Below are 18,788 nucleotides of genomic sequence, written 5' to 3' on the forward strand. Positions count from 1 at the left end.
CTTTTAGGTAGTTAGCTTGCTAGTTTTGGAACAGAACTCCTTCCTTCCTTAATTTGCAAACGATTGATTTAACCCTGAATACAAATATTAACTTGAGTATTAGGCCTATTACTCATAAAATAAAATGCCAATAAATCACACATTTGAGATTAATTTACATTTATAATGTGTAGATATATCGACCAACATCTGTCAGCAGTGATATCTGGTAATTTGTCTTTTTTGCATCACATTTTTATAAATTCTCACCAGATTGACAGGTGTAGCTAGGCTATAGATGGGAATCGTTTTCAGTCTGTCCGTAGAGGATGGATTTCGTCTAGTGTTTTCTTTTTCGTACAAGTCAGAGGAAAAGAATGAGCATTTTTTCCTGTCTTTACGGTGAAATTATTGTCGTCACTTCCGTAACATGTGACCTTAATAAAAAAATATCACTGAATATAGCAATTTTCTTCCTCTGTCACTTAACCAAGAGGGATGAATAAGATGGAAAGGCTTGAATACGAGTAATTTTGAGCGTATTAATGCGGAACATTTTAGTTGTGAGTGAAAGACGTTTGGATTCAGCCTAGTATGCCGGAAGTAATCAGTGTTTACAACCTCACCATTTAAGTCACTTGAGCTCCACGTCGGGAATATATCGGTTTTGCAAATCACCATGGCATTCTTTTTGTTATAAAAGATTGAAATAGCAACAATCACAAGGGAAAAGGGGAGGAATCAATCAAGAGTCTGAAAAGTTCATCCAAAATCGTTGGAAAATGTCAAACTGTGGTACTTATCAGACGCAAATAGCATCTATTATGGACGTGCTCGCTAAAGCAGCTGTAGCCGAAATCGGTAAAGTGGTTGAGGATGCCGTCGTCGTTTTACGGCTAGAAACGTGCCAACGGCAAAACGAAATCGAGTCTTTGAAGAGAAACTTGGAAGTTGTGTCCAACGAGCTGCGAGCAACACGAAGAGCTCTCGTGCGGGAGTGTATCAACGGGAGATCGGTAGATTTTCAAGAACGCGATCAACCTGTCACCAACCGAGGTTAGTTCGCCATTAATGCTATATGCACTCAGAATGTTTTAGTTTTTTTCTATTTGGCTGCTGTATTGCTAAAAGTTATTCACTAACACATTATAGTAAGAATGGCAGCTGGTGTGATCTAAACAAGACGTGCACTATCAGGATCTGTTTACTTTGAATTAATCTTAATTTTAATCTTTGAGTTTCTAACAGCCATTTGAGGATTTTTATTTGAAGCCCAGTGTGAGCCCAAAGCTTATCTTGTGAGCAGGGATGTTGCTTATGTTTAAGTGTGCGTTCCTGAGATTACAAATGAAGGGCGGTAGCATTGTAGTTCACTTAGTTTGGTGTTGGCACAGGGAAAGAACAGTGCAGTGTTTGACTCTCCCATGGCCACAGGGACTGATTGAGACACTTTTGAGAAGAATAATTTAACTTCTCAATGTTCCCTTACAGGTTGTGGGCGGAAAGGTGTGAGAGTGGAAGAGAGCAGGTGTGGCGAGACGGAGTGCCAGAGCGAGGGTCAGACCGAGGAAAAGAACGCCACGATCAGGGTGAAGGTGAAGGTCGAGAGAGAGGAGGGACATGAAAAGCAGGGGACCCATGATGGCACAGCAGGTGGGGCGACGCAGAACGGCGAGCTTGCGGCAATGGATGAAGAATGTGGTCACAGCTGGCCGGCGAATGAGGATGACGACACACACACGCATGCCATGGGCGACCCCTCACCGCCTCAGACTCACGCTGACACCCTCCCTGTGTCCATTTCCACGGAAACCCCGGCTCCACCCCAGAGACCACGCCTAAGGAGGTGGTGGCCAAACAAGCAGCTCACACTCCTGAACTCAGGCACACTCTTGAGCACACACGCAGGCACACACTCACACACACACCCTCCTCCTGCTCCGCCTTCGGAGAAAACTCTCGGGGCACTGAGGGGAGGCTTCCCAAGCCTGGGGTTCCGGGGGTTTCAGGGGGGTCTGTGGGGTCACCACAGGTCACGAGGCGGTCAATGGTCACAGAGGTTGTCACAGCAGGTGTGGGGACGAGGCAAGCGTCGCTTCCCGTGTGGGTTCTGCGAGAAGAGCTTTGACCGGCTGAGTCACCTGGACCGCCACCGCCGCATCCACACAGGCGAACGTCCCTACGGCTGCCCCGTGTGCGGACGCCGTTTCACCCAGAAGAGCAGCCTGAAGGGCCACCTGCGCACGCACAGAGGTCAGCTGAGGGATTGGAAATTCCATAGTGTGTGTGTGTACGTGCGTGTGCGTGTGTGTGTGCGTGTGAGTGTGTATGTGCGTGTGTGTGTGTGTGTGTGTGTGTGTGTGTGTTGGAGTGTCCGTGCACAGAGAATTCAAATGTCTATCTAAAAAAAAGAAATCCTTATTTCACTGTTATTACTAATGTATTGTCTCACCTTGACTTGTTGAATGCTCTATGTGTTATACTGGCTATTGCCATATATTATTGCTTTAAGTCCCCATGATTGGCATGATATCCAAATGTCTACAGTGTTTGAATACACATTAAAACCTTCTGCTGCTATGTGGGAATAAAATAGGTTAATTTATCAGTGGCTTAAAGATGCCCATGCTGGTTGAATTTTACCACAACATTTGGGGAATCAGACAATTCATCTCGCTGACCATTCCAAATGACAATTCTTGGCCTGCTTTACTAGTCCTAACAAGTCAAATAAGGCCTAACAAATTAACATCTTCAGACCGATTGCATTTTGCCTCATGTTAAGGCTCAAAATCACTCTGTGTGTAATACTAGCTATTGTTCCCTGTGGTCAACCTTGTCACCTTGCTATACATTATCGCTGTCTGTCCCTGCAAGAGGCATGATATCCAAAAACTCAATATTGAAATACACAATAACGTACTCACACGACTGCATTTGCATTATGTCAAGAGCTACAAAATCACTTTGTGTGTGATGTCCTGTGTATCTCCCCCTCTCTGGTTGTTGGCCTGAAATGGCCTCTGTTTTTCCCACATCACACACATTCCCCAGTGTCATTTAATATAAGGGACTAATTATTAATTTATTAACATTTGAACATAAAATGTAAAATTATTTGTTTTACACAAACAAGCTTGAAAGATCATTGGTGACACACTGGTTGTTGTCTATGTTGTTTCTCTGTAGGATTCTCTGTGGATGCGTCGCACAGCAGTCCTTCCCTGGAGTGCCGGCAGTCTGAGGAAGACTGGGACTCCCAGTACACTAACCCAGAAGAGAACCACATACACGTGCCTACACATTCAGAAGACAACACACACGCCACACCCACAGGAGACACTCATATGCTCTTCAGGCATGGTCACGAACTCAACACACACCTCGCTGAGGCGGCCGGCGCTGAAATGCACACACACGTGAGAGATCAACTTGGAGGACAGGGCCAGGAGCAGAGAGTGACACCGATGGAGCCTGAGATGCACCTCACACACACTGAAGACAACGACTCACACCACCTCGCCCAGAGAGACGATCTTAACGTTAACGATTTACTTAATGATGAAGTGAACTCGCATCGCTTTAGACACACACAGCGTCTGACACACACTCAGGATTCTCCCTCTCCGCTCACACACACACATCTAACACACCCTCAGGACTCTGCCTCTCTGCTCACACACACACACGAGCCGGTGGGGTTTGGTGAGCTGCAGCTGCAGCTGAAGGCCGAGCAGGAGGAGGAACAGGTGGGTCAGAACCTTCACAAGGAGGGGGGTGAGTACAGAACAAGAGACCAGGAGCAGATAGAGTCAGAGGTATCAGAACTGGAGTTTGCAGCAGTGGAACAGAGTGACTCCCTGCTGTGGGCAGACAGCGGGGTGGAATCACACTGTTCAAATTCTAAGGGGGTGGAGCCAGTTATCTCCCATAGTAACATGCAGCTGGGCCTGTCAGCAGTACAGCCCTCCTGGCCCCACCCACTCAGCCCTGCCCACATAAAACAGGAAGAAGAAGCATGTCATCTTTCAGACCCACTTCTGGACTTGCTGGCCAATCCTAAGGCTTTTGGGACTGCACACACTACAGCGCAACAGGAAGTGACATCACAACTTCATGCACACACCTTTGATGTGAAAGGGGCTGGAGAACTGGAGGAGAGTGCTGGGGGGGGCAACCGCTCAGCTCACCAATCAGATGCTGCTGTTACCACCAGAGAATCTCCACCCTCGTTGTCACTAGCAACTGAGCAGGCATCACTGTCCTCGCTGTTGTCTCAACGGGACAAGCGCCGCTTCCCGTGTATGCACTGCGGGAAGAGCTTTGACCGGCTGAGCCACCTTGAGCGCCACCAGCGTATCCACACGGGCGAACGTCCGTACGGCTGCTCAGTCTGCGGACGCTGCTTCACCCAGAAGAGCAGCCTCAAAGGCCACCAGCGCACGCACACCGGGGAGAGGCCCTACCGCTGCCCCCGCTGCCCGTTGGCCTTTGCCACCTCCAGCGCCCGCAACAGGCACCAGTGCACCCCCCCGCAGAGCAGGCTGGCATACGCCTGGTAACGCTCCACACTAAAACAACCCCACAGAGATCAGACTCCAGTTATCCAGTTATCACTCTGAGGCCTGTTTTGGTGTTAGGGGTGTCTGCAGTGGTCATTTTTACATTGTGACAGTCATTCATTTCTTATGTGTTCTGTGGAGCACATGAATCTGGTCTCTGGGAGTGATCCAGACTCTATAACTAAGGGAAAAAACAAACGACTCTGTCCTCTGCTAAACCAGGCCTGATAATATGAGACACCGAAGCAGTGGGACAATATTCTCCCTTTCATTCACATGTCCTCACCAACGCTGTAAAGTTATGGTGTGTGTGTGTGTGTGTGTGTGTGTGTGTGTGTGTGTGTGTGTGTGTGTGTGTGTGTGTGTGTGTGTGTGTGTGTGTGTGTGTGTGTGTGTGTGTGTGTGTGTGTGTGTGTGTGTGTGTGTGTGTGTGTGTGTGTGTGTGTGTGTGTGTGTGTGTGTGTGTGTGTGTGTGTTGGGGGAGGGCATGAAAGTTATGTTTGTTTGGTTGTTACACTTAAAAATAGCAAACATCTGGGAAAGGTTCTGACGTTACCTGTCATTGTATGATCATGATGAACAGTTCCAAGTTTCTTCAAAATGTATACATTTCTAAATTCACTGTTCTGTGTCTGATACTATAGCCAAGAAGATGTTGAAAAACGGAATTCACCAGATTTACTGTATCATCATGCATACTGTCATTTGCCCTCAGGCAAGTCATAAAAAAATACTTGTTTGTGTTTATGAATTGTATGATTATGTTCTACATTCATGTCTGTCCAGTTGTTCTTTATGCTTTTTCAGCAGGTCTTTAGTGTATAACATGTGATCAGAAAGACTGCATCACTGTAATGTCTCAAAGGTGCATTCCGTGATTCTAATCCAATACACTTTTTGTCAGATTAAGCAAACTGCTCCTCACGGTCCTGTCTCTGTCCATTTTGCGTGTGCACCTGTGAAACTCTTTGTGTTCGCACACAGTCTTTAAATAGGAAACAAACATAGCGGAGTCATAAACAATTCCAACCAATCAACACATTGCCAGAATCGCGTACTGTGCCTTTAATACTGGTCACATGCATTTTAGTATTTCAGCAGTATTACCTGTCACAGATTTACTAATGAGACAAATCAGCAGAACAGAACAGAGATGGATGATAGAGCGATGAAATCCTGCTCATTTTGTCCATTGGAAAGAGACAGGACAACAAAGCCAGATATGCTGCAAAGCACACCATTACCTCTGGGTTTAGGATCAGTTGAGCAATTTAAATCAAGTCTTCAGTGGTTCCGCATTTTGACTTAAAGAGATTCTGGCTGGAAAATATCTGCTACCATTAAGTGCTCTTTTTGAATACTGGGCTCAAGTTCTGATCTTATATGAAAAAAAATAAGCTGTTTTACATAGGCAGTTATGCTCCAAAGCACATCAAGTCTAGATACAGTCTTCAGTGATTCAGTAAACTGGCAACTGGGAAGTCACCAGCATACAATGTACACATGCCTCTGTTATACTCCAGGGTATAGAGCTTTGTGGGTAGGCATGATCTTTCATCATGCATCTGGCCATATCTTTCCACCAAAGGGCTCTTTAATGTAAAGTGTGGGCACTGTTTATTTTGGAATATAGGGACATTCCGTGTGAAATTAACTAGGGGTTACCATCTGAAATGTATTTTATTCTGCTAGAAGATGAATCAGTATGATGGAGAAATCCCAACTAGTAGAGCTGTGGGGGAGTTATTTATTATGTTAAGGCCACTTTTACAATTTACAATTTTCACTGAAATTATAGAGCAAGTTTAGGAATTTTATGAAGCTACTTAGAAATGCTGCCATTTGCTTATGGGGACAGATATGTACTTGGTCTACAAGGTTCTGGCACATTTCACAGGGATTTGTGTCAGATACAGACCCTCAAAAACAAAAAAAACAGCCTCTGCGTAGAAAGTATTAAAGATATTCAATTAATATTTGTCTATCAGAAACTGACTTAGGTAAGGAAGGCTGCATTTCGACCTAAAGAGGTTCTGACTGGAAAACAATTATTACTCTTTAAGTGCTGCTTATTGGACTCACTGAATGCTTTTGCAGCATTTATAAGAAATGCATAAGCTGTGCCTGATGTTAAGGCAGACAAAACATCATAATGCAAAGCAAATTAAATTTCAGTAAACATACAGTACATCTGCAGTGTGAGTATTTGGTGCGGTACCTCACATAACAAAGTACATCAATGCTGAAGACTTTTTCAAGTGTTTTCCATATTGCTTTAGATTGGCCTTAGTGGAGAATGTAGGGGATTACAAAAGTGGTATGACTAGTCAAGTCAGGGTGAATAAACGTGGCAGCAGTTCAATGTTATTTACGGGTTTCTTTTCTCTCACTGTGGGGAATTATTGTCCTATTTTCTGTATTGTGGGGAGACATTGCAGTCCTTTCCAATATTCTGCGATTCTTGTGGGAAGGCATTGACCTTCTTAAAAGAAAGGGGTGCATGATGAGGACACCAGTGGCTAAAAGATCTTAGCCTAAAAGATCAATTTCGGCCAAGGACACTGGGAGTAGAACATAAACAAGATCGTTGGTAATGGGATGAAGGTTCTATGAATGATTGTGAAAAATCAGAGCATGACACCTCCCGCTGCATAGAGTATGGGAGTCAGTCGACCGGAAGTTTGTAGTTTTCAGCCTTAGCATTTTAACACTACCTGATTCCAGAGAAAAAAATCCCTATGGAAAATTGAATGGGTTTTTCACAACTTCAGCGAAAATAAGGTGTTAGCTAAACAGTGCCAGTAGAAACCCTAGGCAACAGTTTGGTAAGTTAAAATGTAGTTATCAGTCGGGCTTTTGTAACCAACTGCTACAAATAAAAATAAATATGGTGCCACCAATATGTTAAGGCAGAAAAGGGACCGACTACATCATGTTGCTTGCCTCAACTCTGAACACACAGAAAGTTAATTAAAGTTAACGTTACAGCTCTAGCTCTGAAAACATCTGATTTATTTTATTCAACAGATTGTGACTATCAAATCCGTAGGTTATCGACATGTTTAATTAAATTGACTTCGTGGTTTATTATTTGTAATCTCTGATTTATGCTTCTGCTCACTTTGTGAAACTGGTGACGCATAAACAAGCGAGTGACTTGCCTTGTAGTCTGTTATATTTCGCTGGTTAGCCCTCTGATAGCAACACAGATTTTAGAGATATAATTGGTCTACACAGAGACGACATACACGTGCATTTGAATGGACATAATCGAATGCGGGGTCTCTCAAGGAGTTTTTTTTAACTGCCATGGCTGTCATTTTATCAGTTTTCCAAAACCCCATTCATTTTCTCATTGGGATTTTCATTTTAAGGGACGTGCAAAAATCCTAATCCCCGCATACAAAATGACGACGGTCACTCCCACACTCTATTTCCGGTGTTTTTACTCTCTGCGATACCACCTCCATGAGACGGAAGTACCGTGGTAGCACAGAATGACCAGCTGTGAGAAGTGTCTCTTTCAGCTTTACTATTTACTTTACTGTCTGGTATGCTCCCATGTTTCTCCGGAGTGTTGAATTTTATGTGGCATTGAACAGGTATTGCATATTGTTTTTAAGGCAAACTGCGACTGAAGCCTTTTAAATTTGGTCAAAATGCCGAACCGTAAGACCCTTGAAACTCAGATCGCGTCTGTGATGGAGATCTTGGCAAACACTGCAGTAGCAGAGATATGTAAAATTGTAGACAGTGGTTGCGTGGAATTTAGGTTAGAAATGTGTCGCAGACAAAAGGAGATTGAAGCTCTGCGTAAGAAAGTCCACTGTCTGACAAGGGAACGAACATCTACTCGAGAAGCTCGGCTTGATTCGGTTGCTCCTCAGCAGCGCACAGTTGGTGTTCAGATCGACATGGATCAAGGTAGGCTGTGAGTAAATGATTTAAATGAGAAAAAGTGAAACATCTGCCATATTGCCTTTCATCATAATTCCACGCCTTACAATCTTTGTTCTGTCCTGCAACATCCAGAAAGTGTCTCACTGTGTGTGCGTGTGATTTCTCCCCAAGTCAGTAGTTTGTTTGCACAACCACACCAAGTGCTCCACTAATTGCTAGTTATTGTTGTTGTTGAGTTGTATTATAATAAACTATAATATAATGATCATGGTTTATAAAAATATAACAATATATAATTGTAACAATTGTTTATAATGGTATATTAACATATAGTCCTAATTAAAACAACGGTTTATAATAATATACCAATATACAACTTTAATAATAATCTTTTTCTTAAAGGTGCATGGTGTAGGATTTAGTGGTAACTAGTGGCGAGGTTGCATATTGCAATACCCCTCCATCACCCCTCCCTTTCCATGCCTGTCGGTTGCAAAAAAAAAACGGAATGCCCTCTCTAGAGCCAGTGTTATGGTTTGTCCTTTCTGGGCTACTGTAGAAACATGGCAGTGCAACATGGGGGACTCCGTGGAAGAGGACCCACTCCCTATGTAGATATGAAGGACTCATTCTAAGCTAATGAAAACACAATGATTTCAAAATCACAGGTGATTAAACACTATTGAAAACATTATTATGAATACTATATTCCATTTTGGCTAACAGCTGGTTCTAGCAGCTGAAATATGTTACTACTTTGAGTCTAAAATAGGTCTAGTAAAAATATTTCTTGTATATATGTATATAGAAAGAAATCTGAATTCTATTATGTGACATGGCACGTTGTGACGATGTGAATTTGTTCTCTTTTGTGCATTCAGTGATTCAGCTAACTCTTTTTCTGTGATACAATGAGCACTTATGGACATTCAGCGTTTTCTAAAACATTTAAAGTAAAACTTCAACAAAAGTTTAACAGCCGACTGAGCCTACCAGCCAACTGCAGCCAACACAACATGTGAAGACACAGACATGCATACCCACAATGTTTTAATAGGGTATATGGAATATGAAAGTTGCAATAGTGTGAATTAATCGTTGCAAGTAGTTGGAAGCCGTCTGATGCAGTTGCAAAATATTTGTTGTGTCGAATTGAAGTTGCAAAGGTTTTCTAGAACACTTGTTGTCACTCAATCAGTCAAGACACATCATGGCACAGAGATTCGTTGAGTAGTAATGCCTTTATTGAAGATCAATAAAGTGAGTTGGTCCATGGAGTGTCTGCTGTTACAAGGAAGTATCATAATTATTATAGTCTTAACCCTTCCGCTCTGTTAACTCCCACTTTCCTTATGGCACACTAAGTATGGCCTATCATTAAGGAACAGTGTCCCCTTGGCAACTTGCTACTGTTGTAATGTTGGATTCCTGTTTCTTCCTACTTTAACAAATGATGACGTGATGTTATCTAGGTTATTGGTGGCGCAGCATAAGGCTCACAGCTACCATTATGTGTAATGCTTTGTTTACAGTATGCAACGGCTGACTACTGCTGTGGCTCAATCAAATTGGCATTTTCTTGCAGAAATGCATCTCTAGTTTGGAAGTGATCAATTTTACACCAGAACTGATATAGCCAGTAGTCCTGCGGCATCCTCATATTTTTATCTTACCACCAATTTCCTTTTCATTTACTGTCTTTCTTGTGTGTGCGTGTGTCGATATATGTATACTTGTCTGTGAATGACGGACACCATGGTATTACTAACGTATGTATTTTGTCCTGGTGTCATTTAAATGTAAGGAAGTAATTCATTCATTAATTGTTATTTATTATTTAACTTGCTCCTTAAAATCCTGGAAATGATTTGAAATAATTATCTGTTGAAATTATTTGTTTGACACAGACAACTTCGAAAGATCAGTGGTGACTCTATTGTCGTTGTTTCTCTGTAGGGTTCCCTGGGGACAGCAGTCCTTCTCTGGAGTGCCGGCAGTCTGAGGAAGACTGGGACTCCCAGTACACTAACCCAGCAGAGAACCACATACACGTGCCTACATACTCAGAAGACAACACACACGCCACACCCACAGGAGACACTCATATGCTCTTCAGGCATGGTCACGAACTCAACACACACCTCGCTGAAGCAGATGGAGCTGAGGTACACACACAGACCTCTCAGCACACACACTCTTCCCAACACCGACACATGAGAGATCAACTCGGACGACAGGGCAAGAAGCAGAGAGTGACACCGATGGAGCGTGACATGCTTCTCACACACACTAAGGACAGCAACACACGCTACCTCAACCACATAAACGATCTTAATGTTAATGATTTTCTTAACGATGACGTTAACTTGCATCGCCTCACACACAGGCAGCATCTCACTCACTCTCAGGACCCTACCTCTACGCGCACACACACACATCTGACACACGCTCATAACCCTACCTCTCTGCTCACACACACACACACACAGGAGCTTGTAGGGTTTAGTGAGCTGCAGCTGGAGCTGAAGGCTGAGCAGGAGGAGGAGCAGGTGAATCAGAACCTCCACCAGGCGCAAATAGAGACTGGGGTATCAGAACTGGAGTCTGGGGAAGTAATACAGATTGACTCCAAGCTTTGGGCAAATAGCGGGGTGGAATCACACTGTGCAAATTCCAAGGGGGCGGAGCCTGTTGAGTCCCATACCAGCATGCAACTGGGCCTGTCAGAAGTACAGCCCTCCTGGCCCCACCCACTAAGCCCTGTCCACATCAAAGAAGAAGAGGAAACGTTTCATCTTTCAGACCCGCTTTTGGACTCGCTGGCCAATCCCGATGCTTCGGGGGCTGGACATGCGACAGCACAACAGGAAATGACATCCCCACTTCATGCATACAGCTTTGGTTTGAGAGAGGCTGTAGAACTGGAGGAGAGCACTGGACATGGCAACAGCCCGGCTCACCAATCAGGCACTGCTGTTACCACTAGAGAGGCTCCACCCTCGTCACTGGCAACCGAGCAGGCGTCGTTGTCATCTCCCCGCGACAAGCGTCGCTACCCGTGTGTGCACTGCGGGAAGTGCTTTGACCGACTGAGCCACCTGGAGCGCCACCAGCGTATCCACACGGGCGAACGTCCGTACGGTTGCTCAGTCTGCGGACGCCGCTTCACCCAAAAGAGCAACCTCAAGGGCCACCAGCGCATCCACACCGGAGAGAAGCCCTACCGTTGCCCCCATGTCCTCCCCACCTCCAGCAACCACAACAGGCACCAGTGTGCCCCCCCACGCAACAGGCTGGCATACGCCTGGTAACGCTCCAAACTAAAACAGCCCCACAGACATCAGACTCCAGTTATCCAGTTATCACTCTGAAGCCTGTTTTGGTGTTTGTTAGGGGTGTCTGCAGTGGTCATTTTTACATTCTGCCAGTCATCAATTACTTATGTGTTCTGTGAAACACATACATCTGGGAGTGATCCAGGCCCATTAACTAAGGGGAAAAAACAAACAACTCTGTCCTCTGCCAAACCAGGCCTGATAGAATGAGATAACTAAGCAGTTGGGACAATATTCTCCCTTTCAATCACATATCCTCACCAAGGCTATAAAGATGTGGTGTGTGTGTGTGTGTGTGTGTGTGTGTGTGTGTGTGTGTGTGTGTGTGTGTGTGTGTGTGTGTGTGTGTGTGTGTGTGTGTGTGTGTGTGAGAGAGTCTTTGGAGAGAGCGCTAAAGTTGTGTGTGTTTGGTTGTTGTGAATAAAGACAGCAAACATCTAGGAAAATTTCTGACTCTACCTGTCATTGTATGATCATGATGAACAGTTCCAAGTTTCTTCATAATGGATTTCTAAATTCACTGTGGTGTCAATGACACTAGAGCACTCCAACAAACTTGTTATTGTTATAGTTATTATAACAGTGCCAAGAAGATGTTACAAATGTAATTTTCCTTCAGTGAAGTCACATAAAATGTCAAATTTTTTGTCTTTATGAATTGTATGATTGTCTTTCCAGTTGTCCTTTGTGCTTTTTCAGCAGGTCTTTAGTGTTTAACATGTGTTCAGAAAGACTGCATCGCTGTAATGTCTTAAAGGTACAGTCTGCGAGTCTTAACCAATATACTTTTTGGTCAGATGCAGTGAATTGCTCCTCACAATCCACTGTCTGTCCATTTTGCGTGTGCACTTAAAAAACACCTCTGCAGTTGAGGAAGGCTGCATTTTGACTTAGAGAGATTCTGGCTGGAAAACATCTACTACCCTTTAAGTGCCCTTTTTTAATATTGGAATCTCTTGCACCTTTTATATAAAAGGAAGCTGTTGCCTGATGTCAATGCAGACAAAATATCAGAATGCAAAGCAAATTAAAAAAAGTTTATGAAGAACATCATACCTGAAGTCTGTCAAGTATTGTCCTTATTGGGTTGGACTTGACCTTAGTGGGGAAAGAGTTTCGTTTGAGTTTTCAATTTCTAATGTAAAGAGCGGGCTCCTTTGTGTTTTCATATGCGGTAGCCTAGTTTGGTGTTGGGACCTCCTGCCATCATTTTTTTCGCATGCTGTGGCAAGGATATGAAATGTAGGCTACACAAACTAAGATTACATAGAATAGGCTACATGATTTTACATCACTGCTATTATTCTATAAAATGCCAAGTGGCTATATCACGTGTCTTTTGTGTGTGTAATACATGAAAAAGGAAAAGCCCCCTTTTACATTTCTGATATTTCGAGATCATGTATTTCCATCCATACACTCCAGCCCAGTAAGTGGCGGTATAGGATATGCTATTTCCAAACTGGCAAAATGCCCTCAGATAATGCAGATGCAGAACAAGCACTGGGGAAGTTGTATACAGATCCATGGACATGGGTTGATTTCGTTTCATTGCCTCCTGCCACTTTATTGGTGATTTATGATTTGTTTGTGGCGATATTGTGTGACCACACCTTGAAATATTTTTACCGAGTTTTACTCCAAAGAAGAGACCAATTGTCAAGATGTTAACCGCTGAGCTTCTTGAGGAACAGGTCGCATCAGTGATGGCGACTTTGACGAAAACAGCGGTTACGGAGATCTGTAAAGTTATAGACAGTGGGTTCGCTGAGGTTAGACGAGAGGTGTGCCTCAGGCAAAGTGAATTAGAATCCCTCCGAACCAAAGTCCGAAGTCTGACAAGCGAAAGGAGAGGTACAACAGCATCCGTGGAATGGAGCAGCGTTAACAAAACACCTCCTCGCCGCTCAGTCGCTGTTCAAGTCTCGTATGAACAAGGTGAGTGCTTGGGTAAAGTTGTAAAATATTTCGAATTCTCGGCCATTGCACACTCTTTTATATTTCCTCTCTACCTAGATAGGCTATCCATAAAGTGAATAGGCTAGGTGTTCCCCCAAACAAATCAATTCACTGATACACTTGATATTACCAGATTGTAAAACATATACTTGTTCTGTCCATCCACAGGGGTAGCGGAATGCAGCACATTAATGGACACCCAAGCACAAGGTGAGGCTGTTGTTGAGCTGATTGTGAAAGTTGAAGGCAGGGAGGAGCATGGAACCCAGGCGACCAATCAGAGTCCAGGAGAAGACCCAGCCTTTGGTTGCTCAGTGTCAAGGGGGAGTTTTCCTCAGTGGGGAGATGGGTCTTCACATAAAGGCACCACCAGCTGTAGCTACAGAGAGTACCCTTTCAATGGCCCAACCTTTTCTCCCAGCCAATCAGATACCTCCACAGAACCACGTCCCGGACCTCACAGGGCCGATCAGCTTCATGCACATGCAGCCCCGCTGCACAGACACAGTAGTGCTTTGCTTCCTGCAGCCTTAGGCCTTGTCAAGAAAGAGGAGGAAGGGGAGGGTGTGGACACCCCTGAGGTGGAGAGAGCTGATACAGCAGGACAGACACATGTACACACACACCTGCAGAGCCACCTGTCAGGGGCAGAGCTTGATGCACACACACACACTCCCGCACTCGTCCAGAAACATGAGGTGCAGCAACGATTGGAGCGTGGTCAGGTAGGAGGGCAAGAAGGTGAGGAGGAGAGGGGACTGTTCCGGGGCCCCACCCATGGAGAGGGTTTCCTTCGTTACCAACAGCTGCAGGCTCATGGAGAAGAACGCGCTGGAGAGAGGGGCACCAAATGTGGCACGACACCTGCTAATGCAGCCATTCATAGGAAATGTCCTGCTAAAGAATACCTCAACTGCTCGGGTGAGATACTGTTGGGGACTTTGTCATTATTGACAGCTTAGTGAAGATGAAGTAAAGATAAAACGTAATCTGTTCTTGAGGATCATTGAAAGACATGAAATGTTATATGGGACATACTTATAGTTTTACAGTGTCTTTCCGTTTGTATTGTCTATTATTTAATTTCTGTAAATTTTAAGAATCTTTATATTGTGTTTGTTCTTTGTAGGAGAAAAGCACTGGCATTCTGAGATGGAGGCATTCTCAGAGCAAAAAGACCTTAACACACATCTCACACACTCTTCCTCTCCGCTCACACACACACATCTAGCATACTCTTGGGGCTCTGTGTCTTCTCACACACACACACATCTGACACACACTCAGGACTCTACCTCTGCGCTCACACACACACAGGAACCTGAGGGGTTTGGTGACTTACAGCTGGAGCTGAAGGCTGAGCAGGAGGAGGAGGATAAGGTGGATCAGAACCTCCATACAATCCCATCATGCCCACCCCCAAAGCCAGCACTATCCTCTCCTGACTCACAGCTGCCATTGTCCTCCAGCACATTCTCTGAACCTTCTTCTTCCTCTTCTACTCTCACGCTGGCTCCCAACCTCTTATTCGTCACCACAACGGAAGCCATGACAACCGCTGAGACACCAACGGCTTCCCCGATACATCTCTTCCACTGCTCGTCCTGTCCCAAGAGCTTCCCTCAGGAGACAGCATTGAAGCGGCACGAGCGCTCCCACTCAGACGACCGTCAGTTCGGCTGCGATGTTTGCGGCAAGAGCTTTAAGATGCGCTGCACCCTACAGCAACACAAACTCCTGCACAGCGGCAGCAAGCCTTTCGCCTGCCATTACTGCGGAAAACGCTTCGCCCAGGCTTCCAATATGAAGACCCACCAGCGCATCCACACGGGAGAGAGGCCCTACCTGTGCCCCTTGTGCGGGCAGACTTTTAATCAGCACAGCCATCTCACCACTCACCAGAACCGGATGCACCAGATACTGCACAACAGGAACACAGCTCATGAGCTCCTACAGAGAGACTCTCCACCCTCATTATCACTGGCTACAGAGCAGGCATCGCTGTCCTCACTGTCGTCTCCACGGGACAAGTGTAGCTTCCTGTGCGTATAATGCAGGAATAGCTTCAACCACCTGAGCCACCTGGACCGCCAGCGCCGCATCCACATGGGCAAACGTCTCTAGGGCTGCCCTGTGTGCGGGCGCTTCTTCACCCAGAAGGGCCACCAGCGCACGCACACCGGGGAGAGGCCCTACCGCTGCCCCCGCTGCCTTTGCCACCTCCAGCGCTGGAGCAGGCTGGTATACGCCTGGTAACACTTGTTACATGCACGGCTCTAAGAATGAACATGAAGGGGAGGCCACGCAGATTTCAATAATAATAATAATAATAATAAAGTACAGTTATTAAATGATAAAGATAATATTAAAGAATAAAGAATGCAAAAGTGTGGTGCATATCAGTATAATGACAACTAGCCAAAATGTCATGCAACATCAGTCTAGGGGTATCACAAACAAAAGACAACGGAGAACCAAAATCAAAAAACCGGGACGACCAGAACAGCCTCGACTGCCGGCTGATCAGGGCTTTTGTAACCCAGCCAATCAGGCACACACCTGTCCCCAATCACCTGCTGCAGACAGAGAGAGATTGAAAGCCAGGGAGAGAGAACAGGCATGCCAACATCACAGGGCGGGGCCTAGACCCACCAGGGTTGTGACACACTCCACACTAAAACAACCTCACAGAGATCAGTCTCCAGTTATCCAGTTATCACTCTGAGGCCTGTTTTGGTGTTTGTTAGGGGTGTCTGCAGTGGTCATTTTTACATTCTGCCAGTCATCAATTACTTATGTGTTCTGTGAAACACATACATCTGGGAGTGATCCAGGCCCAATAACTAAGGGAAAAAAACAAACAACTCTGTCCTCTGCCAAACCAGGCCTGATAGAATGAGATAACTAAGCAGATGGGACAATAGTCTCCCTTTCAATCACATGTCCTCACCAAGGCTACAGTGCCCTCCACAATTATTGGCACCCTTAGTGAATGGGACCAAAACAGACTATGAACAAATATGTCTTTGCTGTTTATCCTCTCTGTCTTTTACTCAAAATATTCACAAAAATCTTACCTTTTCATTAAGGTAAATTAATTGAAAGAATCATTTTTTTTTTTCACATTAAATAAAATATTTTTCTCCAAAACATGGGTGCCACAATTATTGGCACCCCTAGAAAATCTTATAATTAAAATCTAACTGAAGTATATTACCAGTCATGTTTTACATTTTTAAGTTCACCTGTTTGATTAGGAACTCTTTAGTGGTCAACCATGACTTCCTGTTTCACTCGGGTATAAATATGAGGTGACACAAGCCAAATACCCTTAGTCATTCATCAAGATGGGAAAGACAAAAGAACACAGTGTCGAAGTGCAACAAAAAGTTGTTGAGCTGCAGAAATCCGGAAAAGGATATAAGAAAATATCTTAACAGTTGAAAATACCCATTTCCACAATTAGGGCAATAGTTAAGAAGTTCAAAGCGACAGGAGATGTAAGGAATCAGCCTGGAAGAGGACCTATCTGTAAATTGACCCCACGCACCGTGCGGAGGATGGTTCGACTGGCAAAAGAATCTCCAAGGATCACAGCTGGAGAATTGCAGAGGTAAATTGAGTCTTGGGGTCAGAAAGTCTCCAGAACTACCATCAGACGCCACCTCCATCACCACAAGTTGTTTTGGAGGGTTGCCAGAAAAAAGCCTCTGCTGTCAATCAACAACAAACTAAAGCGCCTACAGTTTGCCTAATGTAAGTCAGACTTTCAATGGGACTGAGTTATATGGCCAGATGAGACCAAAATAAAGCTTTTTGGCAACAAACATCAAAGGTGCGTTTGGCGTAGACAGAAAGATAGCCATACAGAAAAGACCCCCATACCCAAAAGACCCCCATACCCAATGTGAAGTATGGTGGCGGATCTTTGATGTTGTGGGGCTGTTTTTCTTCCAAAGGCCCTCGACATCTTGTTAGGATACATGGTATCATGGTCTCCATCAAATACCAGCAGATATTAAATAAAAACCTAACAGCCCCCTCTAGGAAGCTTAAAATGGGCCGCGGTTGGACCTTCCAGCAGGACAATGATCCGAAGCACACCTCAAAATCAACACAAAAATTGTTCACCGACCGCGGAATAAAGGTTTTGCCATGGCCATCACAGTCCCCCGACCTAAACCCCATAGAAAATCTGTCGGAAGAGCTGAAGCCGAGTATACAAGCGTTGACCTAAGAATCTGAAGGATCTGGAGAGATACTGTATGTAGGAATGGTCTCAGATCCCGTGCCATGTGTTCACCAACCTCATCACGCATTATAGGAGAAGACTCAGAGCTCTTATCTTGGCAAAGGGAGGCTGCTCAAAACATTAAATTAAGGGGTGCCAATAATTGTGGCACACCTGTTTTGGAGAATAATATTTATTTAATGTCAACGTTTTTTTTTTCTTTCAATAATTTTACTTCAATGAAAAGGTAGGATTTTTGTCAATAAGGCCAAGAGGATAAACAGCAAAGACATATTTTTTCATAGCCTGTTTTGGTCACATTCACTTAAGGGTGCCAATAATTGTGGAGGGCACTGTATAAAGATGTGATGTGTGTGTGTGTGTGTGAGAGTGAGTCTTTGGAGAGAGCACTAAAGTTGTGTGTGTTTGGTTGTTGTGAATAAAGACAGCAAACATCTGGGAAAAGTTCTGACTCTACCTGTCATTGTATGATCATGATGAACAGTTCCAAGTTTCTTCATAATGGATTTCTAAATTCACTGTGGTGTCAATGACACTATCTAGAGCACTCCAACAGATGCTAAAGCCAAGCCGCTTTAGGAAGCAGGTTTGAAACTTGTTATAGTTATATTTATTATAACGGTGCCAAGATGTTTACAGAATTTGCTGTATCATCATGCATACTGTCATTTTCCTTCAGTGAAGTCTCGGAAAATGTATTTCTTTTTTTGTCTTTATGAATTGTATGATTATGTTCTACATTCATGTCTGTCTAGTTGTCCTTTATGCTTTTTCAGCAGGTCTTTAGTGTTTAGCATGTGT

General features: G+C 44.4%; 2 protein-coding genes across 2 annotated transcripts; both read left to right on the forward strand.

The window, feature by feature from the left end:
* Positions 1 to 417: 417 nt before the first annotated feature.
* On the forward strand, positions 418 to 12,123 carry LOC105889414 (zinc finger protein Xfin-like). Its single transcript, XM_031560347.2, has 5 exons — positions 418 to 1,035; positions 1,471 to 2,232; positions 3,169 to 4,537; positions 8,182 to 8,465; positions 10,398 to 12,123. Exons 1-5 carry the CDS (start codon positions 762 to 764, stop codon positions 11,750 to 11,752), a joined length of 4,044 nt encoding a protein of 1,347 aa, XP_031416207.1. The 5' UTR covers positions 418 to 761; the 3' UTR covers positions 11,753 to 12,123.
* LOC116218406 (zinc finger protein Xfin-like) lies at positions 12,115 to 15,970 on the forward strand. The gene is made up of 3 exons (XM_031559999.2): positions 12,115 to 13,714; positions 13,904 to 14,656; positions 14,865 to 15,970. Exons 1-3 carry the CDS (start codon positions 13,441 to 13,443, stop codon positions 15,785 to 15,787), a joined length of 1,950 nt encoding a protein of 649 aa, XP_031415859.1. The 5' UTR covers positions 12,115 to 13,440; the 3' UTR covers positions 15,788 to 15,970.
* Positions 15,971 to 18,788: the final 2,818 nt, after the last annotated feature.

The sequence above is a fragment of the Clupea harengus genome, chromosome 22, assembly GCF_900700415.2.
Source record: "Clupea harengus chromosome 22, Ch_v2.0.2, whole genome shotgun sequence".
Classification (NCBI taxonomy): domain Eukaryota; kingdom Metazoa; phylum Chordata; class Actinopteri; order Clupeiformes; family Clupeidae; genus Clupea; species Clupea harengus.

Excerpts from the sequence above, each read along its gene's own strand:
- LOC105889414 (XM_031560347.2), top strand. The coding sequence starts at position 762 with ATGTCAAACTGTGGTACTTATCAGACGCAAATAGCATCTATTATGGAC. Across the intron at positions 1,036-1,470 it reads TCAACCTGTCACCAACCGAG|GTTGTGGGCGGAAAGGTGTG; the intron begins GTTAGTTCGCCA and ends GTTCCCTTACAG. Across the intron at positions 4,538-8,181 it reads AGCAGGCTGGCATACGCCTG|CCTTTTAAATTTGGTCAAAA; the intron begins GTAACGCTCCAC and ends CTGCGACTGAAG.
- LOC116218406 (XM_031559999.2), top strand. The coding sequence starts at position 13,441 with ATGTTAACCGCTGAGCTTCTTGAGGAACAGGTCGCATCAGTGATGGCG. Across the intron at positions 13,715-13,903 it reads TCAAGTCTCGTATGAACAAG|GGGTAGCGGAATGCAGCACA; the intron begins GTGAGTGCTTGG and ends GTCCATCCACAG. Across the intron at positions 14,657-14,864 it reads AGAATACCTCAACTGCTCGG|GAGAAAAGCACTGGCATTCT; the intron begins GTGAGATACTGT and ends TGTTCTTTGTAG.